This window comes from Anopheles stephensi, chromosome 3 (assembly GCF_013141755.1).
Source record: "Anopheles stephensi strain Indian chromosome 3, UCI_ANSTEP_V1.0, whole genome shotgun sequence".
NCBI lineage: Eukaryota > Metazoa > Arthropoda > Insecta > Diptera > Culicidae > Anopheles > Anopheles stephensi.
This window is the reverse complement of record NC_050203.1, coordinates 66642956-66660666: the sequence shown is the minus strand read 5'-3', so window position 1 is coordinate 66660666 and position 17711 is coordinate 66642956. Positions and strand designations below refer to the sequence as shown.

At 44.5% G+C, this 17711-nt stretch overlaps 1 protein-coding gene across 1 annotated transcript; it reads right to left on the bottom strand.

Annotated features, from left to right (window-relative positions):
* Positions 1-13648: 13648 nt before the first annotated feature.
* LOC118511748 (testis-specific serine/threonine-protein kinase 3-like) lies at positions 13649-15901 on the bottom strand. Its single transcript, XM_036055212.1, has 4 exons — positions 15598-15901; positions 15348-15517; positions 14840-15287; positions 13649-14780 (listed from the first exon to the last, which is right to left on the bottom strand). Exons 1-4 carry the CDS (start codon positions 15730-15732, stop codon positions 14535-14537), a joined length of 999 nt encoding a protein of 332 aa, XP_035911105.1. The 5' UTR covers positions 15733-15901; the 3' UTR covers positions 13649-14534.
* Between the last annotated feature and the right edge of the window lie 1810 nt (positions 15902-17711).

Here is a 17711-nt window from a genome sequence, read left to right as displayed (position 1 = left end):
AAACTATTTTCTCCTTTCTTCCTTGACACTAACTAAAACCTCGAGAGATCTCGGCTTGCCATATCTGGCTTTCTGTGACTTGATTTTAGCCGTAGCAAAGTAGTCAGCCTTGCGTTCGCGCGGGTACGGTCCAGATGCCCCGGCGGCGCCCGGACCGCCCGGAGAAAAATCGGCGCCCGGACCGGCTCAAAAATATAAACTATACCAAATTAAAAATAACCGGTTGGACAATATCAATCTTTGGGGACTTTTTGACTTGGAATAAAAAATTCAAGAAAATCAAAACTTTCAAGCAAACTCTTGATACGGTGACCTCCCACGATAATGATCCTAGCTAGAAACAAAACTTCACCTGTTTGAGTAATAGAACACTAACCAGGTAAACGGTCTATCCCACAGGCCTCAAAGTGCCCTTGTTGCGTTTTGGAAGAAATATAATGTCAAATCAATTCGATCAGGCTTTCTTCTTTAACGTTGCACCGCCTCTTGTTGAACAGAGAAAAATAGGATGCATCTTTTTTTATTCGCTAAATAATTCGCTGCAGCAGGACAGGTTACAAAGAGCTTGTGGAATCACTAAACAACATGGCCCAACATTCAAAGGGATTGAGATCCCACCAACATCAAATCGTAGCTTAAGTTGCTTGTGCCTTTCAATTCTTCTCAAACATTCTAGGATTATCCCACAGCCTCCTAGGCTCAAATAACATTCCCCCGGCCATATTGACGATGAGTTATGCACATTATTCCCAGGGTTACAAATTCAGTTAAACTTTTTCCGCAGTAAACTGATGTCGAAACAGTGATCATATCGGGTTCTGAATAGGTACTCGAGGCGAAATTCTTGTAAGACGTAGGTTAGCCAGATCTTTGCAAAGATCATCGATCTCTGAAGAAGATCTTCAATACTATTTTTTAAGCTAATGTGGAATGGTCACATATTTAGGCTATACAACAAGTTCACCCTCCGTAAAAAAGTCGACTTGTTTCCAATCTGAGAGTATGTTTGAAGTCCCGTGCAGTAAGGAACGATAAGAGCTGGGAGGCTTATATTTATTTGAATAAAGAGCGTTCGATCGTGACTCTTCTTATACTAGACTGCTCCAACAAAATACCCACAAAGTGTCATTCGTTGGCACTTTAACTTCAGGTCAATCTTCTTCTGCCTATACACAACAACCTCGAGGGATTTCGGCCAACGATTTCTGGTTTGCTGTGATTTTTCATACCCGTAGCTGGATAGTCAGTCCTGCGTACGGGGAGGCGGATCTAGACGGGATTTGAAAACTGGTCCTGTTGTGTAAAGGATGGCGCCGCTGTGCCTCGACCACCAGCTTATCTATTTTTATTTTAATAAAATAGATAAACAACCATCCTGAACCGCCCCTTCCCTACGCATGGCTGACTAAGGTCTCCTTTCATCAATAAATCCTATGTTCCCTCAAAGAACTCCTTCCAATACTCGCCCAAATCATTACTTGACGCTGTAGAGATTAAGGGACAAATAAAAAACGGCTGTTTAACGCAACAACAAAAAAAACTCCGCTCCGCCTCGTGCATTTAGATATTACCATCCCGCCTTCCGCCTTCCAGATGCACCTTACCATCCCGAAATTCGATATCAATCCACTGTACCGGGCGCAACCGGGCGTATTGCTGTATTATTTGCAATAATGTCATTAAAGTTTGATACCAATACCGGCTGATGTGTTCCCCGCGCTCCACTCTCGACAGCTGGTGCGATGCGGTTTTTGATCAAAATTGGAAATCCGAGGCCAAATCCTTAGCGAAGAAGGAGACGAAGAAGTACAGTACCGATTCCCGGAAAGCCTCCTTCCACCGCAGCCGGTCACTAAGGATGAGGTTAAAGTGTCGTATTGCGAAGGTATAAAAGCATGAAAAACAAAACATCCTGCTACACCACCCGCTGGAACGACCCCATCAATCCGCTCCCCCCCCCCCCCCCCCCCTCCTTTACATTACCCGGTGGGGGGTTAATTTAATTGGCTTTACAAAACTTTCATCCAAAACACGCACACACAAATCGTGCCGCGTATCGATTTATGCTACCCACTGCGATCGGTGCACAAACAAAATAATCTGCAATCGATACTTGCTGGCGTGCTGGTGTGCTGTACCCGGGTCAACGAGCATTTTTGGTAGGTTTTTTTCCGTCTTTTTGTCACACCCAATGTCTGTCGGTGAGGTGAGCCCCGGGTATGCCATTTGTCTTTGCCTGAAGTTTGATACGTAGCTCATAATTCGGCTATTTGTCTTGTCGCGTCTGCTGTGCTACCGTGCAAAGGGACGAACCGTTGCAATAATTGCGCCAGTGAGATGGCATTGGCCAAACCGCCTGCGTGTATGTGTGTGCTGTGTAAGCAACAAACTTTCGCCCCAAACCTCCCCCAAACAGTCGAGCCAGCATATGCCCGGCCAGAAATATGACGCCCTTTACTTTCATCTTCATTTGTGGTTGTTTGTTTGCCGGTTATTTTAGGGGGGGGAAAGTTTGCGCACTTCGGTGAGTGCTGAAGGACTTTCTTGCACATAAACTTTTGCATTAATTCACATTACGAGCTAATTCACTTTGCGAACCAGTTGAAACAAACATTCGACCGTTCGGTTTGCATCGTACACATCGCGGTGCGTTAATTCGTGAGCATGTGTTTCGTGCGGCCGGTGACGAGCGTTCCCGGAATGGTTACGGAATCAATCTTATGAGAGGCGTTTTAGCTGAAACGGTTATTGCGTTGGCTAGAATAAGGCGCAAAATTAGACTTAGATGTTGTTACACTCTTTTAACGTTGTAATTGAATTCATTATTGTTGCTATACAGTACGCGCAAAATTTTAAAACTGGAATTCGACCGGGCTTACGCCTGGATAAGGTTTAGCCCTTTTTAACGGTTTAGAGAAAGAAATGTCTTCAAATCAATGTCGACCTTAATTTCGACCAGACCGTTCTTGTTGAATATAAAAACTGGAATTATACATAGAGAAATATCAATTATATTAAATAGTCCGTTCCGGGTGATCCGTTGATCGAGCAACAGCATCCGGGGTCAATATCGACACTGAAGTGAAAAGGAAGGCAGACTTTTCTGTAACAGTGTTCCTCATCTCTGTCAACCCTTGATAGGACGGGTTCGGTCTTGCTGGCGTTGGGTTCGGAGGTGGTCGGCGAGTCCAACCTCGTGATTAGCAGAGACCCTGCTATTACGGGATGGAACTCGTCGATAGTTTCGGAGTTCGGTGCTGGCCTGATCAGGCTTGGGCTATCACTGGTGGGCACTTTTAGGAACACTGAGCGCAGGCAAATGTTTGTACTGTCCAGAGTGCTGTTCTCTTTTTGTATTGTTACAGTCCAGATCCATATATAATAGCATTATTGAATTAAAAAAAAAATCTTTGCATTATTTTTGTTTATTTCAAAGTGTTTTTTAAACACTGAATCGTCTGGCGTAAGGCTCTAAACTCATGTCTTTAGCTTAACTACGAACAAAAATTTACAATTAATTTAAAATGAAAGAGTTACCAAAATTTTCTTTTCTTTTCTTGCTTTAACGCCGGGTAAGGTCACGCCGGCTATTAATGGCTTATTAAACTCCTATTGCTACATACTTGAATAGTCAGTCGCGGTACTGCCGTGTGAAGTACAGCGCTGCTGTAGGCTAACTACCGGACCAGCCCATATAATTTTCGTTTTCTTAAATTACTAGCGATAGTTTATATCATACTAATTTGTATTTTTTAATTGATGATCTCAAAAATCCGATTTTTCCAGACCACGTGCATTATTGGCTCCTTATTATTTTTTAAATTTTAGTTATTCATCTTGTCCAGTTTTCTTAATTGTTTAAAATGTTTTTTTGAATAGCAATCAAACGGATAAAAAAATTAGGGACCCATAAATAACTACATGCGAATTTCAAAGTATCTGGAAATGTGTGCAAAACTTTCGAATCTTAGCCGAATATATTTGGGAAAGAGTCATTAACTAATAGATCCAATTTAAAAATGTCCGAAAATCCAGAATACTCGAAAATTTATGTAAGACAGCGAGATAAGAAAGTTTGTCATACGAGCTAAGGATATTTAAGGACGAAATTTCCCAAAAACCAAACCGAACACAGGTTTCAGCGACATTCGACATGTGCTTGTTTCTATGGCTTAGCGCGAGTACCCGGTGCGCCATAAGCAAACAAAACAAGATGCGTCGTACATAAGTAGGCCAAAAATAGCTTCGCAATGAATTTCGCAAAATAAAATTGTGCTACTTTTACTGTACCACACCTCTTGTTCGTGCATCCATTCCAGCCGTCTTCCATACGGTTCGCTTTAAATTCCGATACACAACCGACAAGCGCAATGTGTCAGCGAGATGGAACCAACATCTTTCGCTCGTCTCAACAAATCATGCAAAGCTGTCTAAAAATAGCGAAAGAAAAAAACCGCGCGCCCCGAAGGCGATCATTTGTCAGCAGCCGGGTCGCTAAAGCCATCTGTGGCAAATTGAACCGGCGACGAACCGAAAACAAATCAAACAGAAGTCTTCCTTCGGGGCGCACCCATCCGACGGCGGTTGGTTCCCGCACGAAATATAATGAGTCGGAAGAGTTTGGCCACGGCCATTCCGGTGCCGGTTGGGAACAAATAATGATTCCTGGGAACAGCCAGCGCGGTGTGGTAATTAGATTAGATTCGTTTCTCACCGACGATCAATCGGTGTTGAAGGATCGGTGTGTTATTGTGTTTTTCTTAGCTTTTCTCTTATCAATTTCTTCGTATTGTTGCATGTCAGTTTTTGATCAGTATTTGAACATGTATCCAGAAAAGACTGCTTTCATCAGCCAGCATACTCTTCGCAACATGCATTGGAAACGAACTGTCCTAGAGACATGTCATCAAAATAACGAAATGAAATGCTTTCGCCTTTTGTTTTCATCTTCCATAAATCATTCCGATACCGCAAAAGGTCAATCGATGCAAACAGTATTACACTCGCCCGAAAGTGTCCATTTTGGGTTGATGGACGTGTTTGAAGTTGTTTTTTGCGTTTGTGAACATTTCTCTCTCTCTCTCTCTCTCCTGCGTCTTCTTTCAGTCCCCTATCATCGATTACATCGAAAAAATACAGAAACTGGCCTCCGACCCGAGGAAAAAACAAAGAAACCACACCTTTACCTTTTGCCGACACTGACAGAAGGTGTCCTAAATCAACAGATTTTCGAGACCATTATGGCCGTGTCGTATCAAATAGTCAGCGGGCCCAAGGGGTAGCCCCCCCCCCCCCCCCCCCAAAGCTCACCTGCTGCTGCTGTTGCTGTTCCCGCTCTGCTTCTGTCCACGTAAAACAATCTTCTTGATCGGCGAATGGCAAAGTCCGGGACCGGCGGATGATTGAATTGTTTTCTTCTGCCACGAGCCGAAATAGGATGCCGGCACAGTTCGGTGGAAAAACAGTATCGAATGGCATCGAAAAAGATGATTGACTGATTGAGCAACTGCGCTAGGAAAAACAGGAAAGACAAAAATCGTTTTATGTACGTATCTGGGAGTTCATTGCGGGTTGAAACGTTTGAGGTTAGGCAAAGTGCGATAACTTCACGGCAATAAAGATCGAATAAAGTAACTCTTCAACTCACAGAGTTAAACAATTTTTATCTTTATAACAACACCCGAGAAGATTAACGTAATTAAACAAAAAAATAAAATATAATGGTTAATATACCTTCAAAGCCCGTATCCCGTGCTTTCTGATAAAGGCTTCTTCTTGAACATTCACCTATCACGGCCTCTCTATCAATATAAACGGTCTAAAAAACTTCACATGGAAATGGATGACATGGAAACATGGAAACAAACATTGATTTACGCAGGGATGATGTTCAGATAGGTGACCGCACCTTCGAAGTCGTCCAAAACTTCACCTATCTGGGGTCAAAAGTCAGCACCGAAAACAACATTAATGTTGAGTTACGCGCAACGGGTGCTGGCTGCCAACCGGTCATACTACAGCCTGAGGCAACTTCTCCACTCTAAATACCTGTCGCGACGGACGAAGCCGGGACTGTACAGAACATTTATAGTCTCATACGCTTCTGAGACATGGACTCTGTCCAAAACTGACGAAGCCCTCTTAGCCACGTTCGAGAGGAAGATGCTCAGAAGGATTTTTGGTCCCGTATGTGTGGAAGGACAATAGAGGAACCGCTTCAATGACGAGCTCTACGAGCTGAACGATGATCTCATCATGGTGCAGTGAGTTGGACTCGCCAAGTTCCGGTGGGCTGGTCACGTCATGTGAATGACACCTTTCACATGGCCGTCAACATGGACAGAGGAGACGTGGTAGGCCCAAATTGAGATGGAGTGATGGCGTTGATGCGTCCGCCAGAACGGCCGGGATAACGGATTGGCAGACGACGGCGCTAAACCGTGTGCGAGGTCGAGGATTGTTACAGCAGGCCAAGACCGCGAAATGATTGCAACCCCGGCTAAGTAAGTAAGTAAATAATATTTTTGGCTTCTTGTCAAAGTTTTGAACGGATTCTCAATAATTTTTGAAATCGGAATTTTTTTTTAAACATCTGTTTTCTTCTCACTTCTCTCACTCTCACTCACTTCAAAAAACACTTCTCAAGAATAAAAATAATTTTCCCAATTTCATGGCTTAACTAGCTTTCAAGTGCGTTCATCTTCACCGGTGAAGCATTATCACGCCCAACAGTGCCCCATCCATATTCACCTGTACGCACACACACACCGAAGCGGTGGGGTATCTTAATTTGGGCACATTTTCCGATTTCTCGAGTAGTTGTACGAGCACATGTCACGACCGTACCCAAACCCACCGCACACTTGAAGATTTTCGATTAGGGTATTCGTTCCTGGATCCTGGATTGGAAAGTACGGCAAGTTGGGCATTTTGACAAATATCCAACCTGCCGAAACATGTCAGAAGTCTCGGGGGCTGCGGTACGGTGAATAATAGCCTATCGGAATAGAACATAATGGGGGGGGGTGAGGGTAACGGGCGAGGGCGAAAGAAAAAAAAAGCGGCTCCCACTTTTAAAAACCGATACCGACACTAACTCAAACACGCACTAACGCATGCTCGACAGCAGCACGTTTAGTTGACGAGCTGCCAAACGATGACTGGCGCGCGCGATACGCCGGGCGGCACGAGACAAATGCGGTGACATTTATGGCTTTTTCTCGCGCTGATACTACTACCGCTACTACTACTACTGCCGCACAATTTATGTCAACAACAATGGGATACCATTTCTCACCGAAATATCGTACCGAAATATCAATTTAATAGGTAGTACATCTGTCACGAGGGACAAGTGTGCGGTGTGTCTAAAATGGCTCCGTGGGTTTCGCACGTTCGGTTGGAAAAATGTATGATGTTTTGTTGGCAGACAAATCGAATCGAATCAGAGTGGGCCACTGCTAACAGTCGGAGCTGCCAATATTGGAAGCACTCTAACAAAATAATGCTCGATAGGTTACTAAGGGGATGGGCGACTGAGACACATCGAAAAAAAACCCGGACAGAACCACTTTAAAAAAGGAACTGCCGAGAAGGTAGGAGCGATTAAGATTTATAGTAGGAGCTTCCAGTTCCCTATCAAACTGTCAATTATACAACGGTACATCTGACACATCACCCACTGAGCAGGCTTTGGAACCACTTTTCCGATTAAGAATAGAACAAAAGCTGAAATCCGTCGAAGGACTCAATTAATTTTTACCCCCATCCCCATTTATGATTAACGCGTACTAGGAAGTGAGAAAACATAAACGTGAAAAATATATTTATATTTATGCTCGTCTTCGGTTGTAGAACACTGTAGAAAGAACAGCAAGAAAACCACCTTTAAGTGGGCCTGCGGCCGAGCGACTTCATCTTCGCTGGCTGACTTCAGCTAAGGCGAGGGAGCGAAAAAGTCGTAAACATCTGCTACTTTAGACGGTTTTAAACAGTTTAAATTTATTGGTGGCGGTTCCTTTATGGCGGTTCGACCGATTTTCCCCCAGGGACCCGCCACCGCCTTTTTTTCTTTCTTTCGTTTTGTTGTTGATACTTTGTTAGTTTTGTTTCACGTTTTCGCTTCTTCACCTTTCAAATCGCACGCACGCACGATGCTGGAGTGCTGGAAGCATATATACATTTGACCCAAACTCACGCCTTCCGTGTGCGTGTTTCTTGGGAAAAACGGGAGGGAAAATTATTGCCGGGAACTGTAAATTCATAAAACGATTTCGAGGGGGCCGGTTTATTTGTTTATAATTTTTACAACAGCTTCCCCCGAAAAAATGAGCGGATTGCAGTAATTCAGTGTGCTGTAACCCAGGATTTGGGAGCAATGGTAAGGAAAGGCTTGGGTAGTGAGTGATACAGCCACTGGCCGCTAATTTACTGCGAACATTAATGGGTAAAAGGAGATGATCGGGAAGGATTAATTTGCTTGCGCCACACAAGATTATGTTCCCCTCCCCGAAAGGAAAATATGTTGAACAACGGGGAGGTGACCGCTTGGGTGTTTTACAAATAAACTTGTAGTGGGCATCCCGGGAGTTGTGGAGCAATGTGAGATGTTTGATAAATGTTTGCTCTTCTTTTGCAAGAGTTTTATTTTAAGAATCATAATTCATTCATAATAATCTGGAACAGGGAGGGGGTAACAGACATGGAACTGTTTTGCTTAGTTTTATGACCTGGAATACACATTTCTACGGACAAAATGGGACAAAACAAATTGATGTTTTAAGTATCAATAAACTAATCAACAAATTTACTACGAGTGATGTTTTCTTATTTGGATAGTTTTAGTTCAGATAGTCATTTTGGATGATCGCTTGGATAACTTTTTGAAGCTTTTGGTTCAGAAGGTTTAAAATGTTTGTTTCAACAGCACCGGTCTTCATACGCAAGGACCGAGTTTCAAATCCCATCCACAACCGCCTCCCGGTAGGCAGAGCTGATTACTTTGCTAAGGGTAAAATCAACTCACAGAAAGGCAAAAATGACAGGCTGAGACCTTGCAATGTTGTAGCGCCAAGGAAGAAGAAGAAGTTTCACAGTGGACATATAAGAAGTAGAGGGCTACGGTACTTCTAATATGAATTCCAGCCTAACCCTAGTCCTCTTCAGACAAAAAATTAGAATTCTTCAGAATTTTTCAGAATTTAGTGTAGGGTGTTAGTAATAGTAGGTAAATACTTGCCATGGTTACATATGATATGTAGAACATGCTAAATAGGTTAGAATTGCCGGGTCTTAGTTACCAGTCGAATAACAGACCAAGGTTTGCAAGATCCCGTATCAAGGATCCCAAGATCCTGAATCACAGATCCTGGATTCCACGTTCCTAGCTCCCAAGCTCTCGAATCCCAATTTCCCGTGATCCCACAATCACGGGTCCCAAAAACCTGGATCGCGGCTCAAACAATCTTGAATCTTAAATCCAAAAAAAAGATCTTTGATCTCGAAGATACGGGTTGCAATAAATAGGATTAATTTGTTAGAAGATATTGGATACCGGCTTGGAAACCTCAACACAAACAAAAAAATCCATTCATCTAGAACTTCAAGATCCGACCACTGAATAACTCTTTGCTTCAACTGAAAAACGGTCGTATAAAATAAAGATCTCTCTTGACGATTGTTTCATAAACTGCTCATGATGTGAATACGGTAGCAGTTCATAGAACTTTTTTGGAATAAATGCAATTATAATTTATATTTATAATACCCTTTATCATTGATGGCTCTTTAATAGCTCGATACGAGCTGAAACACTTATCGTTAAGAAACTTCCCATTGCGAGATCTGTCTGTTTGTAATACGTCGTGCATGGTGATTGCACAATACCCATAAGCAATCTGGAAAAAAGTTCCGATTCGTATCAGACAAACAGTCGATTATGCTTTACGATCAATTGAAAGCAGTTCTTACTTTTTATGGGAATCTGCAACAATGAAGCTTTGTTTTTGGTGATTTGCCCCCCTTTTTTATATAAATTGGTGATAGGTATTTGAGAAGGTAATACAATTCTACCCTTCACCCCAACTTCAATACAACAGCAGAATATCTAATAACATTTAAAATCACACTTCGCCCTACACAAGCATCTCACCGTCGGGTGGAAGAAAATCGCTAAAATCGTTAACAGATAGCTCATTAAAATACTGTAAATTTCTCTTCGCGTTCCAGCACGAAGATGTGTTAATTTGTTAACCAACTAGCGCAGTGTCTAACCACAAGACTGAGCACTCTCTCCGTGGCCGACCCAGACCCGGGGAAGGTGCAGGACCACGCGAGACACAGGCCGGAATATAAATTCAAAACCCCACTCGGCGGCGATTGACGACTGCTTGATGCTGTTCCTTTCCACAACCAAAACAACGCTCCCCAGCAAAACGCAATGCCATGACCCACGGCAGTCATTAATAGGCTCGCACCAGCGTTGTTTACATTTCTGCCGGCAGGCGCGAAGACGCCGCGGCAAGCAAAACGAAGCACGCACCATTTTTCACCTCGGCCGTAAGTTGACCTTTTCTCCCGGGCGAAGAAAATAACTTTCCAAACCCCGGTACTGATCATTCCAGACGATCGCCGACGATACCGGGGTGATGGTTCGGTTCTGACTCTGAGCCTACCCATTTATTTACCAACCGACCGACCGACCGACAGCAGTGCTAAGTGCTATACTTAATTAAATACTTCTTGAATGCCATGTTTACTTTAAGCCGGCATTCAGCCGATCGACGACGCGAGCGAAGATGCTGGTGGCTTCCGCTTTGCCACCGGGAACATCCTGCGTCTCTCTGTTTACCGGCTGCCGGAAACGAAGAACCACTTTTTACCGGAGTTCGATAATTGTACGATTTATGGTGTGGTATTTCAAATGGTGGCACGCATTCGCGGCACGTGCCACTAATGGGTTTTGATAGGTTTGCAACGGTCGTCGAAAAGATTCGTGTGAGCATGCATACGTTATTGAGGTGATTGTATTGAGTTATTATTTCTCTTGAGGCAGCGTTTATCCTTAAGGATGCAATCTGTTTGGACTGTTTAAATAAATGGGACCCTTCTGATATTCTTGTCTATTAAAACCCTTCTACCTTTGGAAAGGTCCAAGAGGTGATCCTCACTGAGAACTTTGGTCAAGAAAAGAAGACTTCTATATATGCGACGAAAGACAGCGAATATTTTTTATTCGACCCAATAGTGTCGTCCAATCCAATAGATTTTGACGATGGGCACTTCTTCAAGCGACTAGACATAAAATTAACTTCGGCAAAGACTAGTACAATTATTTTGGCCTAGCTTATTCACAGGACCTTTCAAAATAGTTCTCGAGAACCAGTAATTGCTGTAGTTGCTGTACCTAGTAATGGTTCAATAGCCGAGGCGATAACGGCGCAGGCCGTCAGAACCTAGGACGACAGAACCCGGGGTTCAAATCCCATCCAGAGACCGCCTCTCCGTTAGCAGGACTGACTACGGGTAACATCAAGTCGTTAGAGCCAGTGCCGTACTTCATCAGCCAACAGTGCCGTAAATGCCAAGGAAGAAGAAGGTAGAATGGATAAGGTATGAGCAAATTACCATGAAGTATCTCGGGGCATTTTTCGTAAAATGCTACTTGGACGTAGAATTCCGGAAAATTTGAATGGATTGAGTTGTCTAAAGTTGTTCAACTTTCCATCTGCTCGTCTAGGTCCTGGAAAGAGTCACACTTCTCAGTGTCGCCAATCGGATTACACTCCGATAACTCATGGGTGGTCCAACAACTCTCTTAAGAACTTTTCTTCTGGTTTATCTACATTCAACTTGTTTTACACGTCCGCATCCGATCGGCGACAGTTTTCGTTCCACTTGATCTAACCAGTGAGCTCGTCTGATGTTCATGTTTCTGGTACGGTACGGGTTTAGCGTCCTCATCATGAACCCCACACCATCTTTCCGTCCTACACTAACATTATGGCTGTTAAGAGCGTTACAGCAATTGTTCCCTGCTACGGCTATGAAGCCAAGACCTCAAGACGGAATACTGTAGGCTCATGCGAGTACAGCCAATCCCTTGGGAAGAAGGGCAATATGTGTCTAGACTTTATGCTAGGGGCGCAGTTGCTTTTTTCCTACACTGGGACGCTTAGGAAATCTACTCGACTAGTCAAAGCCACTCACAAGACTGTGACGAGAAGCGGGAGAACTTGCCAGCTATTCGAAAGGAAAGGAAAGGAAAGGAAAGGAAATGACAACAATAGATTATAACTTCCATCAGACATGTATGTGTTGTGTTTAGACAGGTTTTAGAATAACTTTCTAGAAGTTAAGGAACTTGCACTAAGAAATCCAATATTTGATTCTGTAGGATTCTGTCGACCATAAATCTTTTCGGTGATTCTATGGCGTCAATCTAATTTAGAAAATTGATAAAAAATATCTGTAACATGGGCAAAGGAACAACTTCTCACCACGCACGGTCCAAAACGCATGTTTCAACGGTTAAAGATCGATCGCTGTTGAGATCAATGGTACGATAAATGTGTTCCGTCCTTCGCAAGCCAAAACGGAAGTCCTAATTTCGCTTCACGCACGTCCTACCCGCGGCAATGTGGTATCATTAAATTGTCCACGCAACACGCAACATTGCAGAATGCTTGGCAATAGCTGTGGATGTAGATATTTCCAGCAATCAACTTTCTCATACCGGGTACCGGGGCCGCCATTTGGGTTTGGAAAATCAATCCAACAAACCGCTTACGAGATGAATGCCTCCGACAGGAGTGTTTCCAACCATTCTTTTGCGGCTTCCGTTACGTGCAGACCGGAGCGCTAGCCCGGAGCCAGCAAGCGGCTGGCTGACCACCGCCAGGTGAACTTTCCATTCGCACTGGACATTTATGTCAACATTCAACCGTGCCACCCGAAGAAGACGCTGACGTACGGACGACTTTTTGATTGACCCCTTCCCTGACCCATAAACCGGCGGGCAGAAACTGCTACAGTTGCCCACTCAAACTACACACGTTCTCCGCCGTGCCCCGTCTGTTCCAGTTCCGGTGCAGCACCAGCAAGTCGCAACACAAAGTCGGAGAAACTTTGACATCGAACTTGTGCAACCGGACACCCGAGATTGAGTCCAATGCCGGACAGTACAGAAACAAATCCGTAACAACGGGGGTGGTGTCCTGTCCATTCACCCGATCGTCCCCGCCACCCACAACCCGTGTTCGAAAGTCACCTATGTCAACCGGATCGGAACGTGAAAGTCAACTTATCACCGGGCAAGATTTATATGTTCCACCTACCACGGTCCACGGTCCCTAACGCGGCGTTTTGGCTCGCTCCACAATATCCCGTAGAACTATCTTTCGAACGTTCGGGCGGCATGAAGCGCGAGCAACAAAAAAAAATGGGGTAAGAGAATATACACAGACCCCACAGCAGTAGTTGCCCGCAGAATATTGTCGACGGTAAATCACGAGCTCGAAATTGAACGGCGAAGACGGATGGGCAAAACTGCTTTCGCGGTCCGAGGACGTTCCACCAAAGCAGTACTGGTACAAAGTGGCAAAGTATAGAGCGTGCACCGTTTATCCGCCAACACTGGATAAACGAATGATGCATTTCATCCATTCCAGAACGGTTAACTTTCGTCAATTTATTGAGCAATATGTATAAGCAATTGTTGAAGCGAGGATCCTTTCAGGGAAACTATCTCTAATGTTAGTGCAGTTTAAACTTTTTTTTTAAATAATTCTATCAATATACAACGCCTGAAATATTATCCCTAGAAAATTTTAACCATAACTTCAATTATTGCATCTATTTTTTCCTATTCAAAGTTCTTAATTCTTTTTAAATATTAAAAACTAGTCTTAATAGAAACGCAAAACGCGCAATATCAATTCTCCATGTCCCAACAACCAGCTGGTGGGATTCTCGTTCTCGGTGGGGTACCGAGTACGGGTACATACGTTACGGGTGGTACCGTGAAAGATTATACTTTCGACCATTTAACATTCTGTTGACACTATAAATATAGCACTCCGTTGCACGTGGCCGGCCCCGCGCAGTTTTGGCGTCATGAATAATTCCATTACGCGCGTTAATATGCCCCGTCGGGCCATTGTAGAAAAAAACCCCGCGAACCTGCCAGTGCAATTACATTCCATCACCATTCCATCTCTCTGGTGGGTGATTTGTTTTGCTTCTTGCTTTTGTAATTTAAGTTTACCATTATCAATAGAACCCTAAAAAGAGGCGTACACCATTTACACCACGAAACAAGGTCAAGGTTAAATGGATGCGACGCACAATGTCCGCCGTAATTTATCGTCCCTTTTTGCTGGCAAGAATTTAACGGGGCCACCGTGAATATTGCACCTACTTTCTGTATGAGAATGTGCGCCTTAGTACAAGGCTTCTCGGTACCTTTCCTATTGTGAGGTACCTGTTGGTCGCATCCGAACTGTTAGCTACTAGCTGGGTTAGTTCCATTCTTCTTCCTAATCTTTATTCAATTTTTGGCGCTTAACTTGGTCCGACGCCCGCGCCGGTCGGGCCTGAAATTCTTGGTCTTGGCTCGCGCGTGCTACTTCCTCTTCGATCAGCTCAATGAAAAACCACAGCGAGCGGCGTATCAGGGCGCCCGTTAGCCGTTGGCCTACCGGTACAAAAATTTGCTTCAACAAGTACTTCACCTCCTGCGACACGCGAACCGTCGATGGGAACTGTACGCCACGTGCTATGATCTACAGTGGAACCAGGTTAGGATTATCGTCGGCAAGGAGTCAGTGAGCGTGTACCGTACCTTTAGCATTTCGCGGACGTTGCGTTTGTTCGAGAACGGAAGCTGCCCGAACAGTAGCGAGTAAAGGACGACACCGGACGCCCAAATGTCGGCCGGTACCGGATCGTACGGTTTGAATCGCAGTATCTCCGGGCTGGCATACGCATGGCTACCGCAGAACGTTTCCGACAGATGCGGTTGCTGCGGGATGTTGCCGGAAGACGCACTATCCTCATCCCGCAACCGGCACGCAAACCCGAAATCAATCAGCTTTAGTCGATCGCTTCCGTCGAGCACCAGATTTTCGAGCTTTATGTCCCGATGGGCGTACCCGCGCGAGTGCATGTACTGCAAGGCGTCGAGCAGTTCACGGTAGTAGCGCCGGGCTCTCGCCTCTGCCAAGCGACCCTCCTTGCGTATCAGGTTAAGCAACGATCCATTCTCCGCGTACCGCATAATGATGTAAAACCTGAAAGCCAAAATTTGTTAACTAGTGCCCGGCGCGTGCCTCCCGTAAGCCTATGCGTACCGCATCGTGGTTTCGATGTACTCGTAAAAGTGGATGATGTTTTCGTGCTGCAGCTTGTGTATCACTTCCAGCTCGCGTGGAACGCACTTCTCTATGAACGATGTTCCTGCCTGGGCTATGGACATAATCTTTACAGCCACCGTGGCCCTTTTCTTCTTCCAGTAAGCTTTCTGTGGATGCAGAGCAAAGGAAGGGACACTTTTTTGTTGTTGCTGTTGCTGTTGTGTGTGTGTGTAGCGTATTAAAGTACCTTCACCGTAGCGTACGCTCCCTGGCCAATGATATCGCCCACGATGTAGCCATACTTGGCCAGAGTCGATACCGTATCGGATGTGCGTGGTTTTTCCTGCAGCGCCTCATCCAGCCGCGTCTGCGCTTCGGCCATCTTATAATTACACTTCGCGGCGGCCACGATTTAGCAACGCTTTGTTATTATTCTGCGACGGCAGAGCCCAAAATTTAGAATGCCCTCCCGGTCTTTGGCCAAACTGAACTGTTGAACTGAAGTGAATGATACCATGACAACAGCATCTGTCAAAAAGACTGTTGTCGCAAGCCTACTAGAATCGGTGCATCTGTGAGTGTGTTAGTGTGGGTGAGCGATCTAGGCTCCAATTTTGGGTCACTAATTCATACACAGGACACTCTCGAGGTACGCAGTGTTTGAATTATTATCGAGAGAGAAAAAGCGTGTGTCATGTACTGAAATTACTGTTTGTTCGATAACGAACCGTTGTTGAACCGACCACGCGAAGGAATGGTCGTTTCGGAAACCTCCGCGCAGATTCCTTTTACTTTGCTAGAATCGCTAGAGTCGGACGGTTAACCTTTTGTCCTGGATAACCAAGAGAAGTTTTTAACGGCGAACGCAGTGTTGGACAACGGGAAGGACCATTCTTAGCGGTCAAGCGGGGTAGCCTTTTTTCCTGAATGATCAGGAGAAGTATTTAACCGTGGACCGAGGCTGGCTAGTTTCGCCTAATTCTTCCGACGGAGTGGGGAAACACCAAAGAAGTGCGGGACCAACATCCGTAGGGAAGGCAAAGATGAAACTTTCCCAGATCTGTAAAAGAAACCCTACTAAAGAAACGCACTAGCTTCTCCGTTCAGGTCTGAATTACAAGTCCAGTTTATTCTCTAAAATCTTGTCTTATATACTAAAACAATCCCGAAAGTTAGGTTGTTGGAATGAAAGAAAAAGTTCGAAAGAGATAGCACCTCTTTCGGCCTGAAGTAACGTAAACCTATAAGTGTCGGGCATATCCCGAACCTTAAAGCGACGTTCGCTTATCTGTTTATGTTTCCGGACCGTAAGATCACGTGGGCGATCCTTTTTTATGGCCCTGGGAAATCCTATGCATTTATCGCCCATCTTCCTATGCATATTTTGAAAGTCTAAACCTATAACGCAAGTGCGTATGGTTATTTTCCTATTTTTTTGCCTGTGCGACCCTATTCGTGAGCGATCTTTCCGTCACTGCACTACGGATAGTGCGATCGTACCTTCGCGTTGGTCCTTTTTTGTGAAACTGATTGCGCAGCGATAATGTATGTGTTGGGCTCTAGCGTTAACCTTTTCCGGTCCATGTTCTTTACTCTTGTATTTTATCACATGGCCTGAGTTTATTTAGCATTTCCTGATGTCTGGATATTTTCGAGCTACTTTATGACATATGTCCTGACACTTTACCATTGTTTATCATAGTTTCATTTTTCCTTTTGGTACGAGGCCTTTCTGTGAGTTTTTTTTTACCTTAAATAATAGTTGCCGGTGAGAATTTATCCTAAACGAAAGATATTTAGTTATTTAAAGTTTCTGATCTAATTCTTGCATGCCTGTCAGTTTAGCTCAATTTTATTTTGTCGCGTTCGCAACAGTTACAGTCGAATCGCTCACCGTTTGCTTCGGCTCTCGAGCTGCCTGCCGTCGACGTGCCATTACCATCGAATGCGCGACACTATGGTCGAATCGCATGTCGTTGTGATGTGAGCAGCTCGTGAATCGAAGCAAACGGTGACCGATTCGACTGTAACTGTAAACAGGTGTATCTACGGTATGAGATTTGGCACCCGTTTCAACCAACCAAACGTTGTTCCTGCAAATGTCGGACTTGGTTCCTTGGATGGCGAGACCATGGCCATAAGCTGAAAACATCTCCATTGACCAGTATAGCTGTTCGGTAGGATGGAACTCTCGAGGGAGCTTCGTGCCTGACTAGTATAGCGAACTAGTCTTGGTTCTCCATCGGCCTCGGCATCGGTGAATCAGGTCGAGAGTTGATCTAGATTTAGATAGGTCGCATGCATCTGTATCGACCAACAATCTGTTCTCATACTGCCTGGAGCGAGGTTTGTTTGCCAAAT

Bases quoted from the DNA above. Each gene is read 5' to 3' on its own strand.
- LOC118511748 (XM_036055212.1), bottom strand. From the start codon at position 15,732: ATGGCCGAAGCGCAGACGCGGCTGGATGAGGCGCTGCAGGAAAAACCA. The intron at 15,518-15,597 runs GTACTTTAATAC...CTGCATCCACAG, and splicing joins GAGCGTACGCTACGGTGAAG to AAAGCTTACTGGAAGAAGAA. The intron at 15,288-15,347 runs GTACGCATAGGC...TTTGGCTTTCAG, and splicing joins TACATCGAAACCACGATGCG to GTTTTACATCATTATGCGGT.